Source organism: Oryza glaberrima, chromosome 2 (assembly GCF_000147395.1).
Source record: "Oryza glaberrima chromosome 2, OglaRS2, whole genome shotgun sequence".
In the NCBI taxonomy this organism is placed as follows: domain Eukaryota; kingdom Viridiplantae; phylum Streptophyta; class Magnoliopsida; order Poales; family Poaceae; genus Oryza; species Oryza glaberrima.
The window spans coordinates 12,089,065-12,109,584 of record NC_068327.1 but is presented as its reverse complement, the minus strand read 5'-3'; the positions used below and the strand labels follow the sequence as shown (position 1 = coordinate 12,109,584).

The 20,520-nt window shown below is 48.7% G+C and overlaps 2 protein-coding genes across 2 annotated transcripts; one reads left to right on the top strand and one right to left on the bottom strand.

The window, feature by feature from the left end:
* Window positions 1-14: 14 nt before the first annotated feature.
* On the bottom strand, window positions 15-1,374 carry LOC127761478 (uncharacterized). The gene has a single exon (XM_052285776.1). It carries the CDS (start codon window positions 1,300-1,302, stop codon window positions 769-771), a length of 534 nt encoding a protein of 177 aa, XP_052141736.1. The 5' UTR covers window positions 1,303-1,374; the 3' UTR covers window positions 15-768.
* Window positions 1,375-2,611: 1,237 nt separating this feature from the next.
* On the top strand, window positions 2,612-3,151 carry LOC127762508 (pentatricopeptide repeat-containing protein At5g39980, chloroplastic-like). Its single transcript, XM_052287022.1, has one exon. The coding sequence runs from the start codon at window positions 2,612-2,614 to the stop codon at window positions 3,149-3,151; it is 540 nt and encodes a 179-aa protein (XP_052142982.1).
* Window positions 3,152-20,520: the final 17,369 nt, after the last annotated feature.

Here is a 20,520-nt window from a genome sequence, read left to right as displayed (position 1 = left end):
TTATGGGACAAAGGTTCAAAGGTAAAAATTCATTTTCTATGGGATGGAGGTAGTACAAAGTTTAGAGTTTGAATTATAAAAATCAAACATAAAACGGTAGGTTCACAATATCATGTAAAACCTGAACAAAAAAGTTATTACCACTACAAATTCAAAATCTCAACCGAGTGATCTATGAAGTTGAAATTAATCAGCATACAGTAGTTCCCAAGGTACATCATCTTGTAGGAAATTGGTTTTCCATAATTTCAGTATCGTTCCTAAACATATCATCCAGGCAATCCCACCTCATTCCTATAATTTATAAAGTTATCACAACTTCCCTATCTCCAAAAAAAATCCAATCGAGACAAGCAGTCTAAGATACACTTAGTTCCCACCTCATTCCTATAATTTATAAAGTTATCACAACTTCCCTATCTCCAAAAAATATCCAATCGAGATAAGCAGTCTAAGATACAGTTAGTTAAAAACTCGTTGCTAGACATCTAGCAATATCCCAAACTACACTGCTCCAATCAAAAGCAGAAAGCAGAACTAGATAGAGATAGCAGCATTTTTATGCAGTCACATTTCCATGTAAGGCCGTGTTTATTTCTATTTCAAAACGATAATCTTCAGATAACTAATTTAAACTCAAAATCATCCAGAATTTTACAATAACATCATTAGGAAGCGCAATAGTTCCTCAGCAACAGCAAACAGATCTAGAGGTAGAGAATCTTGTTACAGATCTGATCTAACGATCAAAGTAAAGAAGCTTGTTCCTCACCATAGGTAGCCCGGGATCTTGATGCGGAGGAAGAGCATGGCCATGGCGTACGCGATGACGATGGCGGCGACGCCGGAGCCACCGAAGGAGACGCGAAGGCTCCGGGGCCTGTTGCGGTCGACGGCGAGGTCGAGGAGGATGATCCCGATGCCGCCGATGACGAACATGATGCCGGAGGAGAGCCCCTCGATGATGTACTGGCCGTTGACGCGGCCGGGGAGGAAGACGACGGGGCGGACGGCGCCGGTGGCGGGATCCTGGACGCTGCCGATGCCGGGGGGCTCGACGATGACGTCGTAGACGAGGCCGGAGACGACGGCGAAGTAGGTGAGGAGGATGAGGGCGAAGACGGTCATGGGGGAGGGGAGCGCCAGGTTGGAGGGCAGCCTCAGGCGGGTGCGCGGCGGCCGGAGGAAGGAGAAGGGGAGCACGCGGAGGACGTGGAAGAGGGGATCTATGGAGTCGAAGTCGGATCCGTGGGCCTGGGCGGCGGCCGCGCCGCCGGTGGCGCTGTCCGATCTGGGGGCCATGGCGTCGAGGAGGAGCAAGAGGAGAGAAGTCTCTGGGTTTTGGTGATGGGGGATTCTTGCGTTACCTCGCTTGTAGGGATGGCAATCGGGCGCGACGGGCACGGGTAGTGTCTACCCATATCCATATCCGTGAGATTATCTGTATCCATGGGTATACCCATTACTACATGACGGGTAAGGATGATTGCCCATACCCATTGCCCGCGGGCTCCTTATGCCCACGGACGTGCCCGTTTACCCACTACAACAAAAGCAGTTGACAAAAAGTCTACAAGCTTCTAAGTTCGAATCGAACTTAAAACATCAAATATTCTCCGCCTCGGTGTCGTGTCTCTCCTCTAGCGGCGATAGAGTAAGGGGAGAGAAATAATAAGAGAAATAAAAGGGAAACTGTAAAAAACAAAGAACACGGCTTATGTATTCTAGTGGATTTTGCTCCTAGCCTACATGTAAGTTAGATTTCGCGGGTAAACGGGCAAAGCGGGCATGGGTAGTGATTACCCATACCCATGCTCATTTACCCATCGGACATAGCTTTTGACCCAATAAGATACCCATGGGTATAAAATGGAGAACAAACCCAACCCTAATAGGGTTTTTACCCACGGATAAACGGGCAAACGGGCACAATTGCCATCCCTACTCGCTTGTTCCATCTTCCCGAGAGAAATTGGACATTCTGCCACTGCCAAGAGTGGGTTTCGCCACAATGCCATTCCCCAGAATGGCGTCGTTAAAATGCCATTTCCAACCGATGCCATACCTTTGCTTTGCTATATTCACCATTTCACAAGATTTTCACCATTTTTCCCACTTCAGCTGACCAAAATACCCCTCTCTCTCCTGCAGTTTTTCTTCTTCTCCTCCGGCGAACAAAAGAGGCGGCGCTGCTCGGGGATGGGGGAGGAGCGGCCGTGTCGCAGCGCCAGACTCGACGACGAGCCAGAGAAGCGCGGACGATGCGAGCCGGCGCAGGTAGTACGACCTGGCCGCCGCGCTCTCCCCGCACCGCCCTGTCTCCCCGCGCCTCCTCGGCATGCTCCTCTCCTGCCTCCCCGACGCGCGCCGCGGCGTCGCGCTGCTCGACCTCCTCGCGCCAGACCTCCCCACCTCTGCGATCCTCATCCTGTACAACCTCCTGCTCTGCTCCACATGCCGCGCCGGATGCTCCGCCTCGCCTCCGGCCTCCTCCTGGATATGCGGGACAGAGGGGTCGCCCCCAACGCGTTCTCGTACTCCACGCTCCTCGCGGCGCTCACCCGCGCGGACCACCTCGACCACGCACTCACCTTTCTGCCACTCATGGAGGATGACGCCGTGGCTCCCGACCTCGTGCTCTTCTCCAACCTCATCCACCTCGCCCTCCGCGAGGGCGACGCGCCCAAGGCGCTCGTGCTCTTCTCCCGTCTTCGGGGCGCGGGGTGCCGCCGGGATCAAGCCCGACCTCAAGGCCTACAACGCCGCCATCGCCGCGTACTGCAAGTCTGACCTGCTCCGGGACACCAACCGGCTCCTCCTCCACGACATGCCCTCTAACGGCGTCGCGCCGGACGCGGAGTCATACTCCCCCATGCGCCGTGCTGGTGTCGCCCCGAGCGTGGTCACCTACAACACCATGCTCCGCGTGTACGGCGACGCCGCGCTGTTCGGGGAGGCGGTTCACCTGTTCGGCCTCATGCGCAGCGCCGCCTCCGATGGCAGCGACCGTGGTGGCAGCATCATCAAGCCGAACGTGGTGACGTACAACACCATGATCGCCATCTACGGCATGTCGCTGGGAGACGAGAAAGCCGGGAGCCTGGTGCAGGACATGCAAGCCAATGGCATTAGTGTCCAGAAGTTCAGATGAGAACCTCCAGTTTCTCTGACGACAAATTCAGGTGCCAGACATCAATAGACACCACACACCAGTAGTGTCACTGAAAATTCACCACACACCAGTAGAGAAGCGGGGACGACGCGAGCCGGCGCAGGTAGTACGCCTGCAGCGGGCGCCGCGCCGCGCTCGACCTCTTCTGCTGCAGAGCCACCATGGCCTCCGGCGGTGCTAGATCCACGCCACAGGGAGCTCGAGCAGTAGCTGCAACCTAGAGGCAACAGGCGTCGGGTGTCCCCGATGTCGCCGCGGCCGTGGCCTGGCCGGGGCGCGACACCGTCACCGCCGCCGCCGCTTGCAGTCACAGGCTAGCCAGAGCCAGGGCCGGAGCCGGGCCGCCGTGGCGTCGCCGGTGCTCGATTTCGTCTAGCTCGACATCGAGCTACACATGGATGGAGATGTACTCACCGATGGCCATGCTGCAGGCGTCTGTGACGAGGCCGGCTAGCCCAGACAGGAGGACGGTGCGCTTGTCGGGGGGGCGCGCTGCGCTGATGCCGAGCATGAGCGATGCGGTGGAGACGAGGCCGTTGCTGGCACCCAGCACCACGGCACGCAGCCACTAGGAGTGCACGCTGCCGCCGTCGTGGATGGCTTCCTCTTCCTCCTTGGCCTCCGCCACGATGAGCTCGGCGTCGCCATTGATGGTAGCCATGCTCGTGCTCGTTGAGGAGAGAGCAAAGTGAGACACGCGCGCCAAGCATACTCATCGGCGCTGCGCCGCTCCTCGCTACTGGCCAGCGTCACCGCCCCGCTCTTATCCTTCGCCGACACCTTCTCCTAGTCCCTTGTCGTCGCGGCACACCGCCGCCGGCACTGCCACTGTGACGATGGCAGCCCAAGGTAGAAGAATTAGACTAAAGGGCATTTTGGGTAGCCCGGGTGAGAAATTAGGTGGAAATGGAGTGAAATGGCTCAAATGGCAAAACAAGTGTAAGCCAAGTCTTAGCAGTGGCATTTTAACGATGCCATTTCGGGGATGGCATTGTGGCGAAACCCACTCTTGGTAGTGGCAGAATGTCCAATTTCTCTCTTCCCGAGCAGGCAGTGGACGATTGGCCCCTGGTAGGACATCCAAAAAGACAAAAAAAAATTAACCGAATACAAAGGCAAAATTTACACAATGGTGGTGTTTGGGATAGTTTAGTCTCTCTCATGAAAATATAAGTCCCTATAATAAGTTTCTTCCATCCCAAACACCACCTAACTTTAAAATTTTACTTATATGACACCGTAAAAGTAAATCTTTAGACTAACGTACTACCGAAAAATGTATATTTATCGAAAAACACCGTCATGCACTATTTTCTTCTTTGTGATTTGATTAGGAGAGATAAAATGGGGCAATTGCTCGTTTGACCCTGTTTTAATGTCTAACTACCAATATGACCCTGTTTTTAGGTTTGCTCATTTGACCCTGCTTTTTAAAACTAAAGATCAGAGATGACCTATTTTGTGAAGGATAGATAACGGTGTTAACTAAGAGAAAAATTGTCCTTTTTACCCCTGCTCAATTAACCATGTTAAATTTGGCATAGTTTTAACAAATTTGAGACAGATTTGTCTATCACTCATTTGTTCATTCTTATCCTCTCTCTCTCTCACAAGACCGCTGCGAGGGGTGGCGGGAGGAGCGACGGCTCGGTGGCGGCTACAGCTGCGGAGGGGCAGAGGGAGGAGCGGCGGTGGAGGAGAAGCGTCGGGCCAGCGATGAGGAGGGCCGTCGCTGGCGGCAAAGGAGCGGCGGCGGCAATGGTTGCTGAGGAAGGAGCGGCGGTTGCGGCGGAGGAACTGCGGCGGGGGAAGCTACGGAGGGCTGACAGCTGCGGAGGAGCGCCGGTGGTGGCTGCGAAGGGGTGGTGGCGGCTTAGCGACACCAGCAGCGGCAATAGAGGGGAAGTGTCGGGTCAGCGACGAGGAGGGCCCGCATGCCGCCGTTGCCCCTCCCTCCCTCTGCTCCGAGCCCAGCAACCGCCGCTGCCGCTCCCTCCCTCCGCTCCGAGCCCAACAGCCGCCGCCGCCGCTCCCTCCCTCCGCTCCGAGCCCGACAGTCGCCGCCGACGCCACTGCTCCCTCTCTCCGCTTCGAGCACAGCAGCCGCCCCGATGCCGCTCCCTCCTCCCGCGTGCCGACGCCACTGCTTCCTCCGTGCGCCGACGCCGCTGCTTGCTCCCTCCTCGAGCGGCCGCCGCTACGCTCCATCGGCGCTCGGCCATCGCCGCCGCCGCCGCCGCTCCCTCCAGCCTCGTCGACCGCAGCACTCGCCGTTGCCGGCGACGAAAAACTATGGAGAGGTGAGGATTGGGATGGGGATAGGGTTAATTAGTAATATGGGGGTATTTTGGTCACTTTGGGGTAGTATTTATTTTTTCTAAATGATGTTCTAATGGTGAAGGGAAAACAGGGTCAAACGCAAGGTCAAATAAGCAAACTTGAAAAAGTAAGGTCAGATTAGTAGTTGGGCTTCAAAATAAGGTCAAATAAGCAATTGTTCCAAACAAAATAACTATGACAAGAATGATCGCAATAAACATCGGTCGTACAACTGAATACATATAAAGATGACTGTGATCACGGTGAGAATCATAGTCCCCATGAAGATCATGGCAACTATGAGAATCGCAACTATCACGGGAGTTATGAACGTATAAGATTCTGAAGTCCTCGGGAAGATAAAGGATGCTGTCCTCGGGAAGTCGTACCTAACCACAGTGATCCCTCCTCTCCATTATCATCTCAAAAGTCAGACAAACATTCTCAGAGACCTTCTCGGGATGATAACCGCCGTTCGGCTTTTCAGCCTAGGGGAGGCTACAAGGCATTCATCCCTTCCTTGCGTAAGGTAAGGATCTATCATGAAGTACAACATACGATGGAAGTATAGACCCCAAAAATTTCTACCATGTCTATTCCACGGTCCTCTATTATGGGGTACATGGTACCCGGGTACTCGTGGTAAGGCTTTGGGCCAAGTAGCATAGGGTGGGCCGAGAGTCCTAGGCCCATGCAGCACACTTGTAAATTAAGTAAGAGATAGAGGATAAGGCAATCAATCATATTCCATGTAAATAGGTGGTAGGTATCTGGATTATAAGGGATACCAAACCCTAGTTCTATATAAAGGGCGCCGGGAGAAACCCTAGGGGGTTACTCCTAGCGGCATTGGCTAGGGGTAGCACGCTACGAGGAGGCGACGCTGGCCAAGGGCGATGGACTGTGAGGAGGTGACAACGATTAGGGGCGACGCGCTATGACAAGGCGGCACTGTCCAGAGGTGACGCGGAAGAGGCAGCACCAACTCGGGATGGTGCAACTAGGGATGGCACGTGAAGAGGCAGGTTGGCTAGGGGCGGCGCGCTAGGAGGAAGAGATGTGCGAGTCAGAGAGGAGAGAGTGTCGGCTTTATTTTGGAAAAGAAAGGGTTTTTCTTATGTAGTCCTTCCCCTAATGGGCCAAATGGACCTTAGAATGTGCGATCTTTTGACTTGTAACTCATACCATCGAGGTCCTGTGGGTCACTTGCGGGTCAACTCCCATCCCTGCCCCCGACCCCGCTCACCTGCGGGTGAGAATTTTCCCCCACCTCGGCCTCAACTGGAAAATTTCCACCCCTCGAGATAGATGGTGGAGAGGATTTGGTTTTTATATTTAGTTTCTAGTGATTTTCATAAAGGGCATCTTAAAGGATTTCCCTGCGAAAATCTGATTTTCGCATGTGACCGCTTAAGAGGTCCATCTGGAAAAATAATTCTATTTTCTCAGGCGAGTCTCTTAAGAGGTCGCATGCGAAAAAGCATTTTCACATGCGGCCCTTGAACTGACCCGAAGGAGTGATATTTGCAAGTGGGAGCAATTATGGTCCACTTGCAACCTAAATGGGGCCTCATCAAGAAAAATTAATTCTGTAGTGTGGTAGTTAGAGTCATATTAAGATATGATTTATTTGTATGGACTCCTTTATTATCTCTAGATTCGCTCTTATCTCCTCTACATTTACTCCTATATAGATTGGTTCCTGAGGCTTAATATACAACGTGTCCAATATTAGCAGTATTCCTCTTCCTCTAGCATTCAACATTGTATCATAGCAGGACTTAGGGCTGCCTGTCACGCTTCCACTGCGGTCGCCCCCGTTGTGCATAATGGCAGTTATGACGACCGTGTGTCATGGTGATGACTGGGGGATCAAGGCAGCTACAATGGTGGTAGGAGTGCAAGGTAACGAAGGAGTAGAGTGGGGAGGGGGAACGGGCAGGGGTGGCGACCCTATCAACCGGCCCGCACACAAGGGTGCAGCGTGATGCACGCTGTTGGTATTTCTTAACGACATTATTAAAAATATAATTCCCAGCAATGGCGCAGAAATACTCCTGGTATATTATGGTTACAGAGTTCATCCGCAAGCGCATAGATACGCCATTGTAGCATTTCACCCGAGAGTATTCTAAGGGTGTCGTATTTGTTTAATCCCGTGGGAAGATTATAATAGAGAGAACCATACTAATAATTTATGTTACTTGTAATAACCAAAGTCTAAACAGGGGTTAATGTAATCCAAAGGGTAGAGTGACACTAAGCAGAAGCATTAATATTCTCATACATAATTATCTGAGCTAAGTGGAAAGAAGGTAGAAAGAACTTATTCCTATACTTCTAGTATACATACATATTATACATACATCCTAGTTATATGATTACTTACCTAATACCCTCTTTCCAATGCCCTCCTGGTGTTTTGAGAAGCCACCCCTGATTGCCGAGTTTCTTACGACAATCCGTCATGACCATCCAACCGGGGCTAAATACGGAGGAGTACCCTCCCCAGGAAAGTAACTTAGGACTATATACACGCGCGGAGGAATACCCGTATTAAGCTGTCACCATCAGTGACCCACCTCGCTTCCGCAACATATAACCCCAAATAATGACATCTAGTAATCTAAACACTACGCTTAAATTACCAAATACTACTCTAATATCATCATCATGACATAAAGTCATCGTATACACGATCATTATACCCACACCATTGCATTTCCTAGATAAGCTAGCATCATAATCAATATGACTCGGATATATAGTAAAGTTAGTATTCATAAACTCGAAAAGTAATACAATACTAGAGTAGTATAAAGAAGAATATTCTAATAAAGTACAAGTCTTACAAAAGAAGGAAAAGCTACTAGAGCCATACCCGAACTCTTCCGAAGACTCCGAGGATTGAAGATTCTATTATATTTCTATTCCACTATACTCTAGAGACTATACTAAACTTGAGAAATGTATGAAGCTTCTTGCTTGAGATGTGCGGTGAAATGGAGGAGGTGAAGGCCTTATATAGCCTCCCAATGACGGTTGTGACGGTTGAAATGGTCGGAAATACCCTCCAACCGTCATTGGGGGTTAATCCACACCATCCAGCCGCAACCCTGCATCCAACGGTGCCAGGATAGGTTCGGTCGAACCATGGGATTGTCCAATCCAGCCCATGTTCGACTGGCGACCTCTTGGACTTCTTCTCTTTGCAGACTTGTGAACTTTAGGCCATTTTGGTCGTGTCAATTTGGTCTTTCTAGTCCACTTGTCCGCAAGTCTGATTCCTGACAGCGTCCGATTGATTGATCGTCCATTTTGCTGTCGATCCGCCTCCATTTAATATTTATTATCTGCAAGAGGTTAGTAATCCTAGTGCAAGTGGAATATTTCTTATTCTAACACAAATATGCGTTGCAAGCATAACTAGTTCTCATTTATTAAGATAATATTGACTGGCGAAACTGATTGATAACGACCGTCAACACACCCCTCGGACTTGGCTGATGTACAAAGCTCAAGTAAGTCGTTTTCACTTGTAATAAGTCTATTTTACCTTTGTCATCTATTGTCACTAGTTGAATCGCCTCCCTCAAAAGTAAAACCGGGTATAATGTCTTCTACATTTTCGAAAACCAATGCAAATCGACTCCTTCGTGGTTTTAGAAGTGGTTTCATCCTATGCGGCGCTCATGGGACCCACTTGCCAGTGAAAAAAATTAAAAAATTAACAATCCCACATCTCGGTCATCCCCTCTCTTGTTCTCTCTCACATCGGCATAGTAGTGCTGTATTGGTCGGCGTGCTCCTCCCAGTGCACGCCACAGACGACGGCTTCTTCCCCTGTGGGCAGTTGGTTGGCGTTCTTCTCCCCCCACGTGCCGCAGCAGACCAGGTCCTCCCCGCGTGTGCGGCTAACTGCGGCGCGCGGGCGACGACACGGTGAATGAGTCAACCCTCTTCTTGCTTCTACCTCTTCCACATATGGTTCTTCTTCTTGAAATAGACTCCACGCCACGAAATGCAATTCAAGCATCTGTGTTGAGATCGATTGCGGTTGACTCTAGCGAGTTGTGACTTGAGCTAGCTGTTGCTGCAATGATTTTGGTTTGCGTCGTTTGATTTGGTTTGGTTGATTGGCTCTAGCGAAAGTGTTCAATTGATTGATTGCTTTCTTATGATGGAGCTAGATTTGAATGGCATAGTGTAAGGGGTGCCGAAGAAGTAGGAGACGGCGGCGTGGAGCAACTCCGGCATGTTGGAGACTTGGAGTCGTCGGTGCTCAACGCGGATGCGTCGTGCATGGCCATGCCCTGCCCACGGAGGAGGGGTCCAGCTCGACGCCACCGCCTTCCCCGGTGGTGCTCGAGTTCATCATCCTGAGGAGGTTGGCGTTGGGGGAGAACAATGACAACGACAAGGAGAAGGCCACCCTGTCGCCTTGCAGCACCAGCAGCCCATCATGAAGGAGTTCATCCTAGCGCACAATGATGCCATGGAGACAAACCCAACAGCAGAGAGGGACATCGCGGTGGCGACCGCGTCCTCGCGCTCGTGTGGATTTGCTCCCAACTTCCAGCAGGTGATCCTCACCACCACGGTGCTCGCCGTCGAGCTGTGGTGACACGTCGACAAGGTAGTGGGTCCGGAGGCGAGGGCACTGTACAACATCGGGCAAGCCTGTTGGAATTAAAAGATGGGCCTTAGACCACTCGAAGATTAATTCTTTGGAAAATCACAAAAGCCCACCTCATGGGATGGCATGCATGGGGAGTTTAGTACCACCTTGCTTATTTTAAGAGGGGGGACCTCCTTAAAAGGGAGGATGCTCTCCTAGCCAGTTGAAATATGTGAGGTGGAGAGAAGAGGGGGAACACATGCGCGAGCTTGCTCGCCTCGCCTGGCACTGCATGGCGGCACGCGTGCACGACGTATGGGTCGAATGATCCGCCAAAATTGGTTCCCGCCATGCCTAGCGGCACGACGTACGCGTCGAATGGTCCGCCAAAATTGGTTTCTCACCCTTGCGCAGATGCAGCCTCTTTTGACAGTTTTGTTTTTTTTTGCGGAAAATTCGAATTTGTTTGTTTTGGAAACATTTCGAAAAATCCGGTGCGTGAAAACGGCGTGGAGTCCGGATAGGTTACGCGCGACTTATCCGGTTCAATTACGCGAAGTGGAGATCGTGCGGGCGCCTTGATCAAGCGACATTTCTATAAACCGAGCCGCTGCCTCCACGCAACAGACACGAATTCAATCTAGGGTTTGCCTCCTCCTCTGTTCTACACTGTCGCTCGTAGTCTACTCCATCCAGCTCGTCAGCGTGCACCGGCGATCGGGAGAGCAGGTCTCCGGAACCTTTGCCTTCGACATCCTGCACCGGGAGAAGGCGGCAATAAGGTTTTTGGGAAGCGCTTCGCGCGACTGCTCCCTGTTCGACCACAACGGCTCGTCTTCCTATTCGTTTGCGTGCTGTGTGCCTTTGTCAATGCCCGCAACCACGAGTAATTCCTGCTGAGCAACCGGTCCTCCGGTACCATCGATACGTGTTCAACATGTTGCTCATATTTGATCTATTCATGTTTTACGGGTTTGTTTACATGTGTAGATCTAATGATGCGTTCATGCTAGTTTACATCTGCAATGTCATGATTTATTTATGGAATAAATTAAATCATTATGTGAGCCTTATTATAGGCACTATGGTTTTACTATGGCTGGTTTTGCCGACGCACTGAGGCTGAATAAATTCACCGGTGTGCACTTTAGGAGATGGCAGATCAGGGTCACTCTGTGGCTGACCGCTATGAAATGCTTCTAGGCGAGTACTGGCAAACCTGTGGGAGTTCTTACTCCTGACCAGCAGAAAGCATTCGATGAGGCCACTACTCTCTTTGTGGGATGCATTCTTAGCGTTCTTGGCGATCGTCTAGTCGAGGTGTATATGCATATGACCGACGCTAAAGAGTTATGGGATGCACTGAATACCAAATTCAGTGCTACTGATGCTAGCAATGATCTGTACGTCATGAAGTAGTTTCATGACTATAGGATGGTTGACAACCGTTCTGTAGTTGAGCAGGCTCATGAAATACATACCACGGCTAAGGAACTCGAACTCGTTAAGTGTGTCTTACCCTTGTGGCTGGGTGCATTATTGAGAAACCATCTCCATCTTGGAGAGGTTTCGACACTGCACTCAAACACAAGAGACAGGAATACTCCGTTGAAGGGTTGATAGCATATTTTGATGTTGAGGAGAAAGCTCGGGAAAAAGATTCCACGTCTAAGGGCGATGGTGGGCAGTCCAGTGCCAATGTTATGCACAAGGCCTAGAACAAGAGCAAGGGAAAATAGAAAGCTCAGCAGACCACCAACTTCAAGAAGCAAAAGAAGAACAATTGCAATCCGAACCAGGATGAGAGAATTTGCTTTGTGTGTGCCTTGACTGGTCATCTGGCCAAGAAGGGTCCACAACGCAAGGGGATAAAGGCACCTGTAGGGCAGACTTCCAAGTCTGCTAATGTGACCATTTGTAACACTGGAGAAGGAAGCAGGTATGGTAATTTACCTACTGTTTTTTCAGTTAACCAGTCTACTAATTGGTGGGTTGATACAGGGGGCCAATGTACATGTTTGTGTTGATATTTCGCTGTTTTCTTCTTATCAGGTCACACAGGATTCCACCTCCCTAATGGGGAATGGGCCACATGCTTCTGTTCATGGTGTTGGCACGGTAGATCCGAAGTTTACTTCGGGAAAGATCGTGCAGCTGAAGAACATGCAACATGTCCGTACTATTGACAAGAATCTTGTTAGTGGCTCCCGTTTGACTAGAGATGGATTTAAGTTGGTTTTTGAGTCTAATAATGTAGTCGTGTCTAAACATGAATATTTTATTGGTAAAATTATGAGTGCAGAGGCCTGTTCCGCTTTTCCCTTTCTGATTTCTGCAATAAGTCTGTGAACCAAATTTGTGGCAGTGTGGATGATGAGGCTAATGTTTGGCACTCACGTTTATGTCATATTATTTTTGGCTTGATGTATCGGCTTTCTAGCATGTGTTTAATTCCTAAGTTTTCCATTGTCAACGGTTCTAAGTGTCATAGTTGTGTGCAATCAAAGCAACCTCGCAAGCCTCACAAGGCTGCCGAGAAGAGAAACTTGGCACCTCTAGAACTCCTACATTCAGATCTATGTGAAAAGAAAGGGGTGTTGATGAAGGGCGGAAAACGATATTTCATGACATTGATTGATGATGCTACTAGATTTTGCTATGTGTATTTGTTGAAAACGAAAGACGAGGCTCTAGACTATTTTAAAATTTATAAGACAGAAGTTGAAAATCAACTTGACAGAAAGATAAAAAGACTTAATTAGGTTTGATTGTGGTGGAGAGTTTTTCTCAAACGAGTTTGACTTATTCTATGAGGAACATGGCATCATACATGAGAGGACGCCTTCCTATTCTCCCGAGTCTAATGGGATTGCCGAAAGGAAGAACCGCACACTGGCTGACTTGGTGAATGCCATATTGGACACCGTGGGACTACCTAAGACATGGTAGGGGGAGGCATTGTTGACCTCGAATCATGTGTTAAACTGAATTCCTAACAGAAATAAGGACAAAACACCGTACGAGATATGGATGGGGAGGAAACCATCACTTTCTTACTTGCACATATGGGGGTTCTTGGCGAAAGTCAATGTACCAATAATGAAGAAGCGCAAACTTGGACTAAGACTGTGGACTGTGTCTTTCTGGGATATGCTCATCACAGCGTTGCCTATAGATTTTTAATAGTTAAATCTGAGGTACCTGGCATGCATGTTGGTACAATTATGGAGTCTCGTGACGCTACCTTCTTTGAGAGCATTTTTCCAATGAAGGATACATATAGTACTTCTAGCCAACCCTCTAAAATAATTCCCAGTTCAATCACACCACCAGAACAAAATGAATATACGCGTGAACATGTCATTGAGGAGGATGACAGTGAAACTCCTCGGAGGAGTAAGAGACAAAGGACGGTTAAGTCTTTTGGTGATGATTTCACTGTGTACCTCGTGGATGACACTCCTAAGTCAATTTCAGAAGCATATGCATCTCTTGATGCAAACTACTGGAAGGAGGCTGTCCGTAGTGAAATGGATTCCATTATTGCTAATGGGACTTGAGAGGTGACAGAGCGAACCTATGGGTGCAAATCTGTGGGGTGCAAGTGGGTGTTGAAGAAGAAGCTTAGGCCTGACAGTACTATTGAAAAGTACAAGGCTCGGCTTGTTGCTAAGGGCTATACTCAGAAAGATGGCAAAGATTTCTTTGACACTTACTCACCTGTTGCTAGATTGACCACAATTCGTATGCTACTTTCCCTAGCAGCCTCACATGGTCTTCTTGTTCATCAAATGGACGTTAAGACAGCTTTTCTTAATGGAGAGCTAGATTAGGAGATCTATATTGATCAACCTGATGAGTTTGTAGTTGAAGGTCAAGAAGGCAAAGTGTGCAAATTGTTGAAGTCTTTGTATGGTCTGAAACAAGCTCCTAAGAAATGGCATGAGAAATTTGATAGAACATTGACATCTGCAGGCTTCACAGTCAATGAGGCAGATAAATGTGTATACTATCGCTATGGTGGGGGTGAGGGAGTTATTCTGTGCTTGTATGTTGATAACATACTAATATTTGGGACAAACATTGAGGTGATAAATGAGGTTAAATCATTTTTGTCTCAAAGTTTCGATATGAAGGATTTGGCAGTAGCTGATATTATCCTAAACATTAAGCTAATTAGAGGGGACAATGGGATTACACTCTTGCAGTCCCATTATGTGGAGAAGATCTTGAATCGCTTTGTCTACATTGATAGCAAGCCTTCTCCAACACCTTATGATCCTAGCTTGTTGCTTCGCAAGAATAAGATAATAGCTAGGAATCAATTGGAATACTCCCAAATCATTGGCTCGCTTATGTACCTGGCTAGTGCAACTAGACCTGACATCTCCTTTGCTGTGAGCAAGTTGAGCCAGTTTTCCTCTAACCCGGGAGATGATCACTAGTGTGCGCTTGAGCGAGTGATGCGCTATTTGAAAGGTACTATGGAATTGGGGCTTCACTATACTGGGTATCCTGCGGTATTGTAGGGATATAGTGATTCTAATTGGATCTCTGATGTGGATGAGATCAAAGCCACTAGTGGATATGTCTTCACACTAGGTGGTGGTGCTGTTTCATGGAGGTCTTGCAAACAGACCATTTTGACGAGGTCAACCATGGAAGCAGAGCTGACGATACTGGATACTACTACTATTGAGGCAGAAGGGCTGCGTGATCTATTGATGGATCTGCCTGTTGTTGAAAAATCGGTGCCGGCTATTCTTATGAACTGTGACAATCAAACTGTAATTATCAAAGTGAACAGTTCTAAGGATAACATGAAGTCGTCTAGACATGTGAGAAGACGATAACATTGGATTACATCCAAACAGCTAGAAACCTAGCAGATCCCATTACGAAGGGACTATCACGAAATGTGATAGACAATGCATCGAAGGAGATGGGTTTGAGACCCATGTGAGTTATACTATGGTGGTAACCCAGTCTATGTGATCGAAGATCCCGTGAATTAGGTCCTAGGAAGAACAAGCCATTAGTTAACTGAAGGAGAGTACCAATATAAACCCTCTCTAAGTGAAGATGCATGTTCTCTCGTGAGCTGCAAGGCAGGTTGGCTATGCCTTAATGAGTTCTGTTGGTTTTAATTAGCGAAGATGTTGTCCTGCAAAGCATTCTTGAAAGAACTCTCCTTTGTGAGCTTGACTGTTGGTCGTAGTCTATGGAGCTTTTGGGTGAATCTTCTAGGAAGCTTACTAAAAGACCAAAGAGTATGACTTATATGCTCCACCTGAGGGGTAGTCTACAGACGGTCTAGTATCAGATAAAACTCTGAGTAAAACTTGCTTGCACAAGACTTGCAATTCAAGGCATAGTCCTTTGTTCAAGTTGTGAGTAAGTGTAGCTTGGAGTTCTAGATGGATATTCAACCTTAATCGGTCTCCATCAAACCACTGATATATAAACAGTACATTGGGAAAGGCAAATCTCAGTGAGATTTTGAGATTTGGTGGGGGATTGTTAGAATTAATAGATGGGCCTTAGCCCACTCGAAGATTAATTCTTTGGAAAATCACAAAAGCCCACCTCATGGGATGGCATGCATGGGGACCTCCTTAAAAGGGAGGATGCCCTCCTAGCCACTTGAAACATGTAAGGTGGAGAGAAGAGGGGGAACACGCGCGCACTCGCTTGCCTCGCCTGGCATGGCATGGCGGCGCGCATGCACGACGTACGCGTCGAATGGTTCGCCAAAATTGGTTCCTCACCCTTGCGCAGATGCAGCCTCCTTTTGCAGTTTTGTTTTGCTGTGGAAAATTTGGATTTGTTTGTTTTGGAAACATTCTGAAAACAAAAGGATTTGTTATGTTTAGGGAAGGTTACGCGACTTATCCGGTTCGGTTACACAAAGTGGAGATCGTGCGGGCGCCCTGATCAAGCGACCTTTCTCTATATAAACCGAGCCGCCGCCTACACGCAATAGACATGAAATCAATCTAGGGTATGCCTCCTCCTCTGTCCTGCGATGTAACGTCCCGCCTCTCCCAGGCCGGGCCCGCTTACATCTGATAGCTTTCATAGGTCATAGACTGCCCTCACAGACCAACACATGTCTTTTCTGCACACTTTGTCCTCACTCGTGTGCACCCAGGAAGAATTTCCCGGTCGGTCACCCATCCCAAATTTTGTAACGTCCCGCCTCTCCCAGGCCGGGCCCGCTTACATCTGATAGCTTTCATAGGTCATAGACTGCCCTCATAGACCAACACATGTCTTTTCTGCACATTTTGTCCTCACGCGTGTGCACCCGGGAAGAATTTCCCGATCGGTCACCCATCCCAAATTGCTCTAGGCCAAGCATGCTTAACCCTGGAGTTCTTTGGAGATTGGCTTCCGGAAAAGAAGTTGCAACTTGTTGATATGAGTATTCCATTAATCCTATTAAGCCCTAGGCCGGGATGTCAGGTGACAGGATAACTCAATTATATAATTCCTAGATTTTTCTGGGATTATTTGAGCTAAGGAAGTATTTTTAATAAATGGAATTGCATTTCATGAATAATTTAAATTGAAAAAGGTTTCTATAAGTCTCTTTTGGCTTTGGGCCGAAAGTCGGCCCAAAACCCTCTCTCTCTCCTCCTCGGCCCAAGTCGGCCCAGTCTGCAGCCGAGCCGCCGCCCGCTCGCGCGTCCGCCCGCTGACAGGTGGGGCCCACCTGTCAGTCTTCGTCTTCCTCGCGCCGCCGCCGCCGCCCGAAACCCTAGCCGCGCCGCGCCACCGCCGCCATTCCAATCCGGCCGATCCTTTCCGTTTCCGATGAAATCGATAGAGGGGAAATGATCTTCTCGATCTCCTCTATCTTTTCTCTTTTGGAATCATCGGCTAAAATCGTTTGGAAAGCGGAGGATTCGATCTCGAATCGGATTCGTCTCTCTCTCCCGAACCCTAACCTTTCCTTCGCGTCGCCGGTCGCCGTGGGCCTTCGCCGCCGCCTCCTTGCCCCTTTAAAAGGATCCCCGGTGTCTCCGCTACCCGTCGCCACCCTCGCCTTCGCCTCTCGTCGTCGGTAGAGCCCTAGCACCGTGTAGCTTAACGCCGCCGTCGCCGCCGTCGCTCCAGCCGTGCGCCGCCGTCGCTCCGGTCGTCACCGTCGCTCGGGAAGGCCGCCGTCGTGGTCGCCGTCGCGTCGCCGTCCTCGTCCGCCCCTCCGTCGTCGCCGTAGACTGCCGAAACACCGTCGCCGTCGTCAAGCCGAAGGTCGCCGCCGCTTCTTCCTCGTCGCCGACGTTGTCCGGTCCTCATCCGCCGTCGCTTTGGTCACCGGTGAGTTCGCCGTGCCGTCCGCTACCCGTAGGTGCTCTCCGTTCGCGCCGCCGCGCCGTCGTTCGCCGGCGAGCAGGCGCGCCCGAGCCACTGCCGGAGATGACGTCACCGCTGACGCCATCGGTGCCGACCGCCGTGGTCTGGCTGTGGACCGATCGATCTCGGCCGTTCGTTTTGGATGGATCAATCTCGGCCGTCCGTTCCCGTGAACCGTCGCCGTGCGCCCGGTCCACCGCAAACCCTAGCCGCTGACGCAATAAATCCTCTTTTCCTTTTCAAAAATAATTCATTATTGCGTCATAATTCAATTAAAATCTAAATAAATGATTTAATCCGATTTAATCTTTGAAAATTCATAACTAATTCATCTTAGCTCGGATTTAGTTGGTTCAAGTCTCTAAATTTTTCTAAAATTGAGATCTACATGTTAAAAATATCCACATGTACTGTTCATGCTTGTTTATGTGCTGTTTTGGTGTTTTTGCTCTTTTCTGTTTAGATTCCGACGTTTCCGGAGAGTCCGTTTTCGCAGGAGAAGAATTTGAGGAGTTCCGAGGCCAGCAAGGCAAGTCACACAGATCCCAAACAACCCTTTGAGCATGTTGATCCCGTTTAAAGCTATTGTTTCTATTCAACTATTGCATTTATTTTCGAATGTCATTGGGTGGAATTAACCTATTGTTTGTTATAGCCCCTTTGTTCTTGATTACTTTATTCCTTGATACCTTGGGTTATTATAACTTGACTAGTTGGGCTTTATATATTGGTTCAGCTAGATATTAGATATGATTGCTTAGCCATGCTTAGAAACATTAGCACACTATTGGGATAACTTATGACTCACTATTATTTAATGATGGCTTAATGATAACTTATGATGGTTAATCATGATTGGTTAATTAATTAATTTGCCAACTAAAACCTGATAATGGTGGGTTGTGAGCACATGGTTTTGTTGGTCGTGCTCATGACAATTAAGGACCGGTTCACGAGTTTCGGTTGTGAAACATTAACCGTACCAACCACAAGCCAGCGTGGGCAACGGCTTTACCTTTTGTATAGTATGGTTCATTGCGGGGCACCAGACTGAGAAGTGGCGGAGATAAGCCCACGGGGGTCGCTGGGGAGTCCATGCCTTGTTTATAAGGGAGTGATTATGATCCAGGAACGGTGCACTGTGGTGGATTGTGTTGTGCGAGGGGTACTGTCACAGCTCCTCTCCGAGGTACCGTGGTGGTATTGAGGCACATGGTGACATGTGGGGCTGTGTCTTGTGGGTACAGTGGTACACCTCTGATCAGAGTAAAACTATTCGAATAGCCGTGCCCGCGGTTACGAGCGGGTCTAACAATGTCTTTCGTGATTAGTCCCACACCTCTCATCATAATAAAAGATGCTATAACTGGTAATAATTTGATTAGCTCCTGGTTTGGAATGGTATATTCCTGGTTTGGAGATAGAACTATGCAGTCGGGATGGTTGTTCAGATTGGTTGGGCCTATGCAACAGGGTATGTTGTATAGCGTTGGATTAATATTGTTTAATTATTACTTAACTGTTTTATTAAATTTTGAAATGTTTATTAAATGCTGTTTATGCAAACGAAACCCTATTATGCCATCCTTTGTTATCCTGTGCACTTGCATATTTGCTGCGTGGCTTACTGAGTATGTCATATACTCACCTTGCAATCATTCATCAGAGGAGGAGTCCTACAGTGATGCTGATGGTGTGGAGGATTAGGTGTAGCCCTGGTCAAGATGCCTGTGGAGTGGAGTCGTCTGCGCCGTTTACCTTATTTTCCGCTGTTTAGATCTTTATTGATTGAGAGGAACTATCTACCTCTGTAATGACATTTTATTCGCTTATTAATTAGAGTAATAATTGTACTCTATTATCAATTTGTTATTGTGTGCCTCGGCTGATTCCTGGACGAGGGTTCACACACATGTAAGCGTTTGGAATTTTGGATAGAAATTCCGGGCGTGACATGCGCCATCGCTCGTAGCCTACTCCATGCCGCTCATCGGCGTGCACCGGCTATCGGGAGAGCAGGTCTCCGGAACCTCTGTCTTCGACAACCTGCACCGGGAGAAGGCGACAATAAGGTTTTTGGGAAGCGCTTCGTGCGACTGCTCCCTGTTCGACCACAACGGCTCGTCTTCCTGTTCGCTCACGTGTTGTACGCCTTCGTCAACGCCTGCAGCCGCGAGTAATTCCTGCTGAGCAACTGGTCTTCCGGTACCCTCGGTACATATTCAACATGTTGCGTATACTTGATATGTTCATATTTTACTGCTTAGTTTATATGTGTAGATCTAATGATGCGTTCATGCTAGTTTACATATGCAATGTCATGATTTATTTACGGAATAAATTAAATTTCAACAAAGCCAATGGGCTAACCATCTGGTCACCAAACGGGCTGACCCGAGGTGGGGCCGTGGCCAGGAGACCCCGATGAGGACCCGGCCACAGCGAACAGATATGCCGCGGTGTTCATGACGGGTTGCAAGCGATCGGTAAGGGCTCGCCGGAGACGACGACTCCGCCAGGGAGAGAGATAGAATGGGACAGAGAGATGTGATCAAACCAAAATAAAAGGATGATTAACATGTGTGGGTGTAAATTTTTTATTTTTTTTCTTACTGACATGTGGGTCCCACGAGTGCCACGTATGATAAAATCACTTTCAAAACCACCTAAGGAGTCAATTTACACCAGTTCTTGAAAATGAGGGAGACGTTATACCGGTTTTGTGATTGAGGAAGGCGATTTAACCAGGGGCAAGACATGAGGGACCTAATATAGACTTATTCCTTTCCACTTTAGCATGGTTGCGAGCCCTTTTTGCATGCGTTGGGGTTGGTGTTGGGCAAGGCTGAAAAGGCCACAAAGACAACCAAACAAGAGGAAGAAACACCCATAAATACGGGCCAAAGCTAATAGTGCAAGCAACTAATAGTATATCTGTAAGACTGTAACGGCACAAGAGAACATCAGCACGCACCCTACAATGACTTTTCTTCTGTTCATGGCCATGCTGATGAGCTGCTGATTGGTCTGTACTAATGTCTGATCTTAACTT

Excerpts from the sequence above, each read along its gene's own strand:
- LOC127761478 (XM_052285776.1), bottom strand. The coding sequence starts at position 1,302 with ATGGCCCCCAGATCGGACAGCGCCACCGGCGGCGCGGCCGCCGCCCAG.
- LOC127762508 (XM_052287022.1), top strand. The coding sequence starts at position 2,612 with ATGACGCCGTGGCTCCCGACCTCGTGCTCTTCTCCAACCTCATCCACC.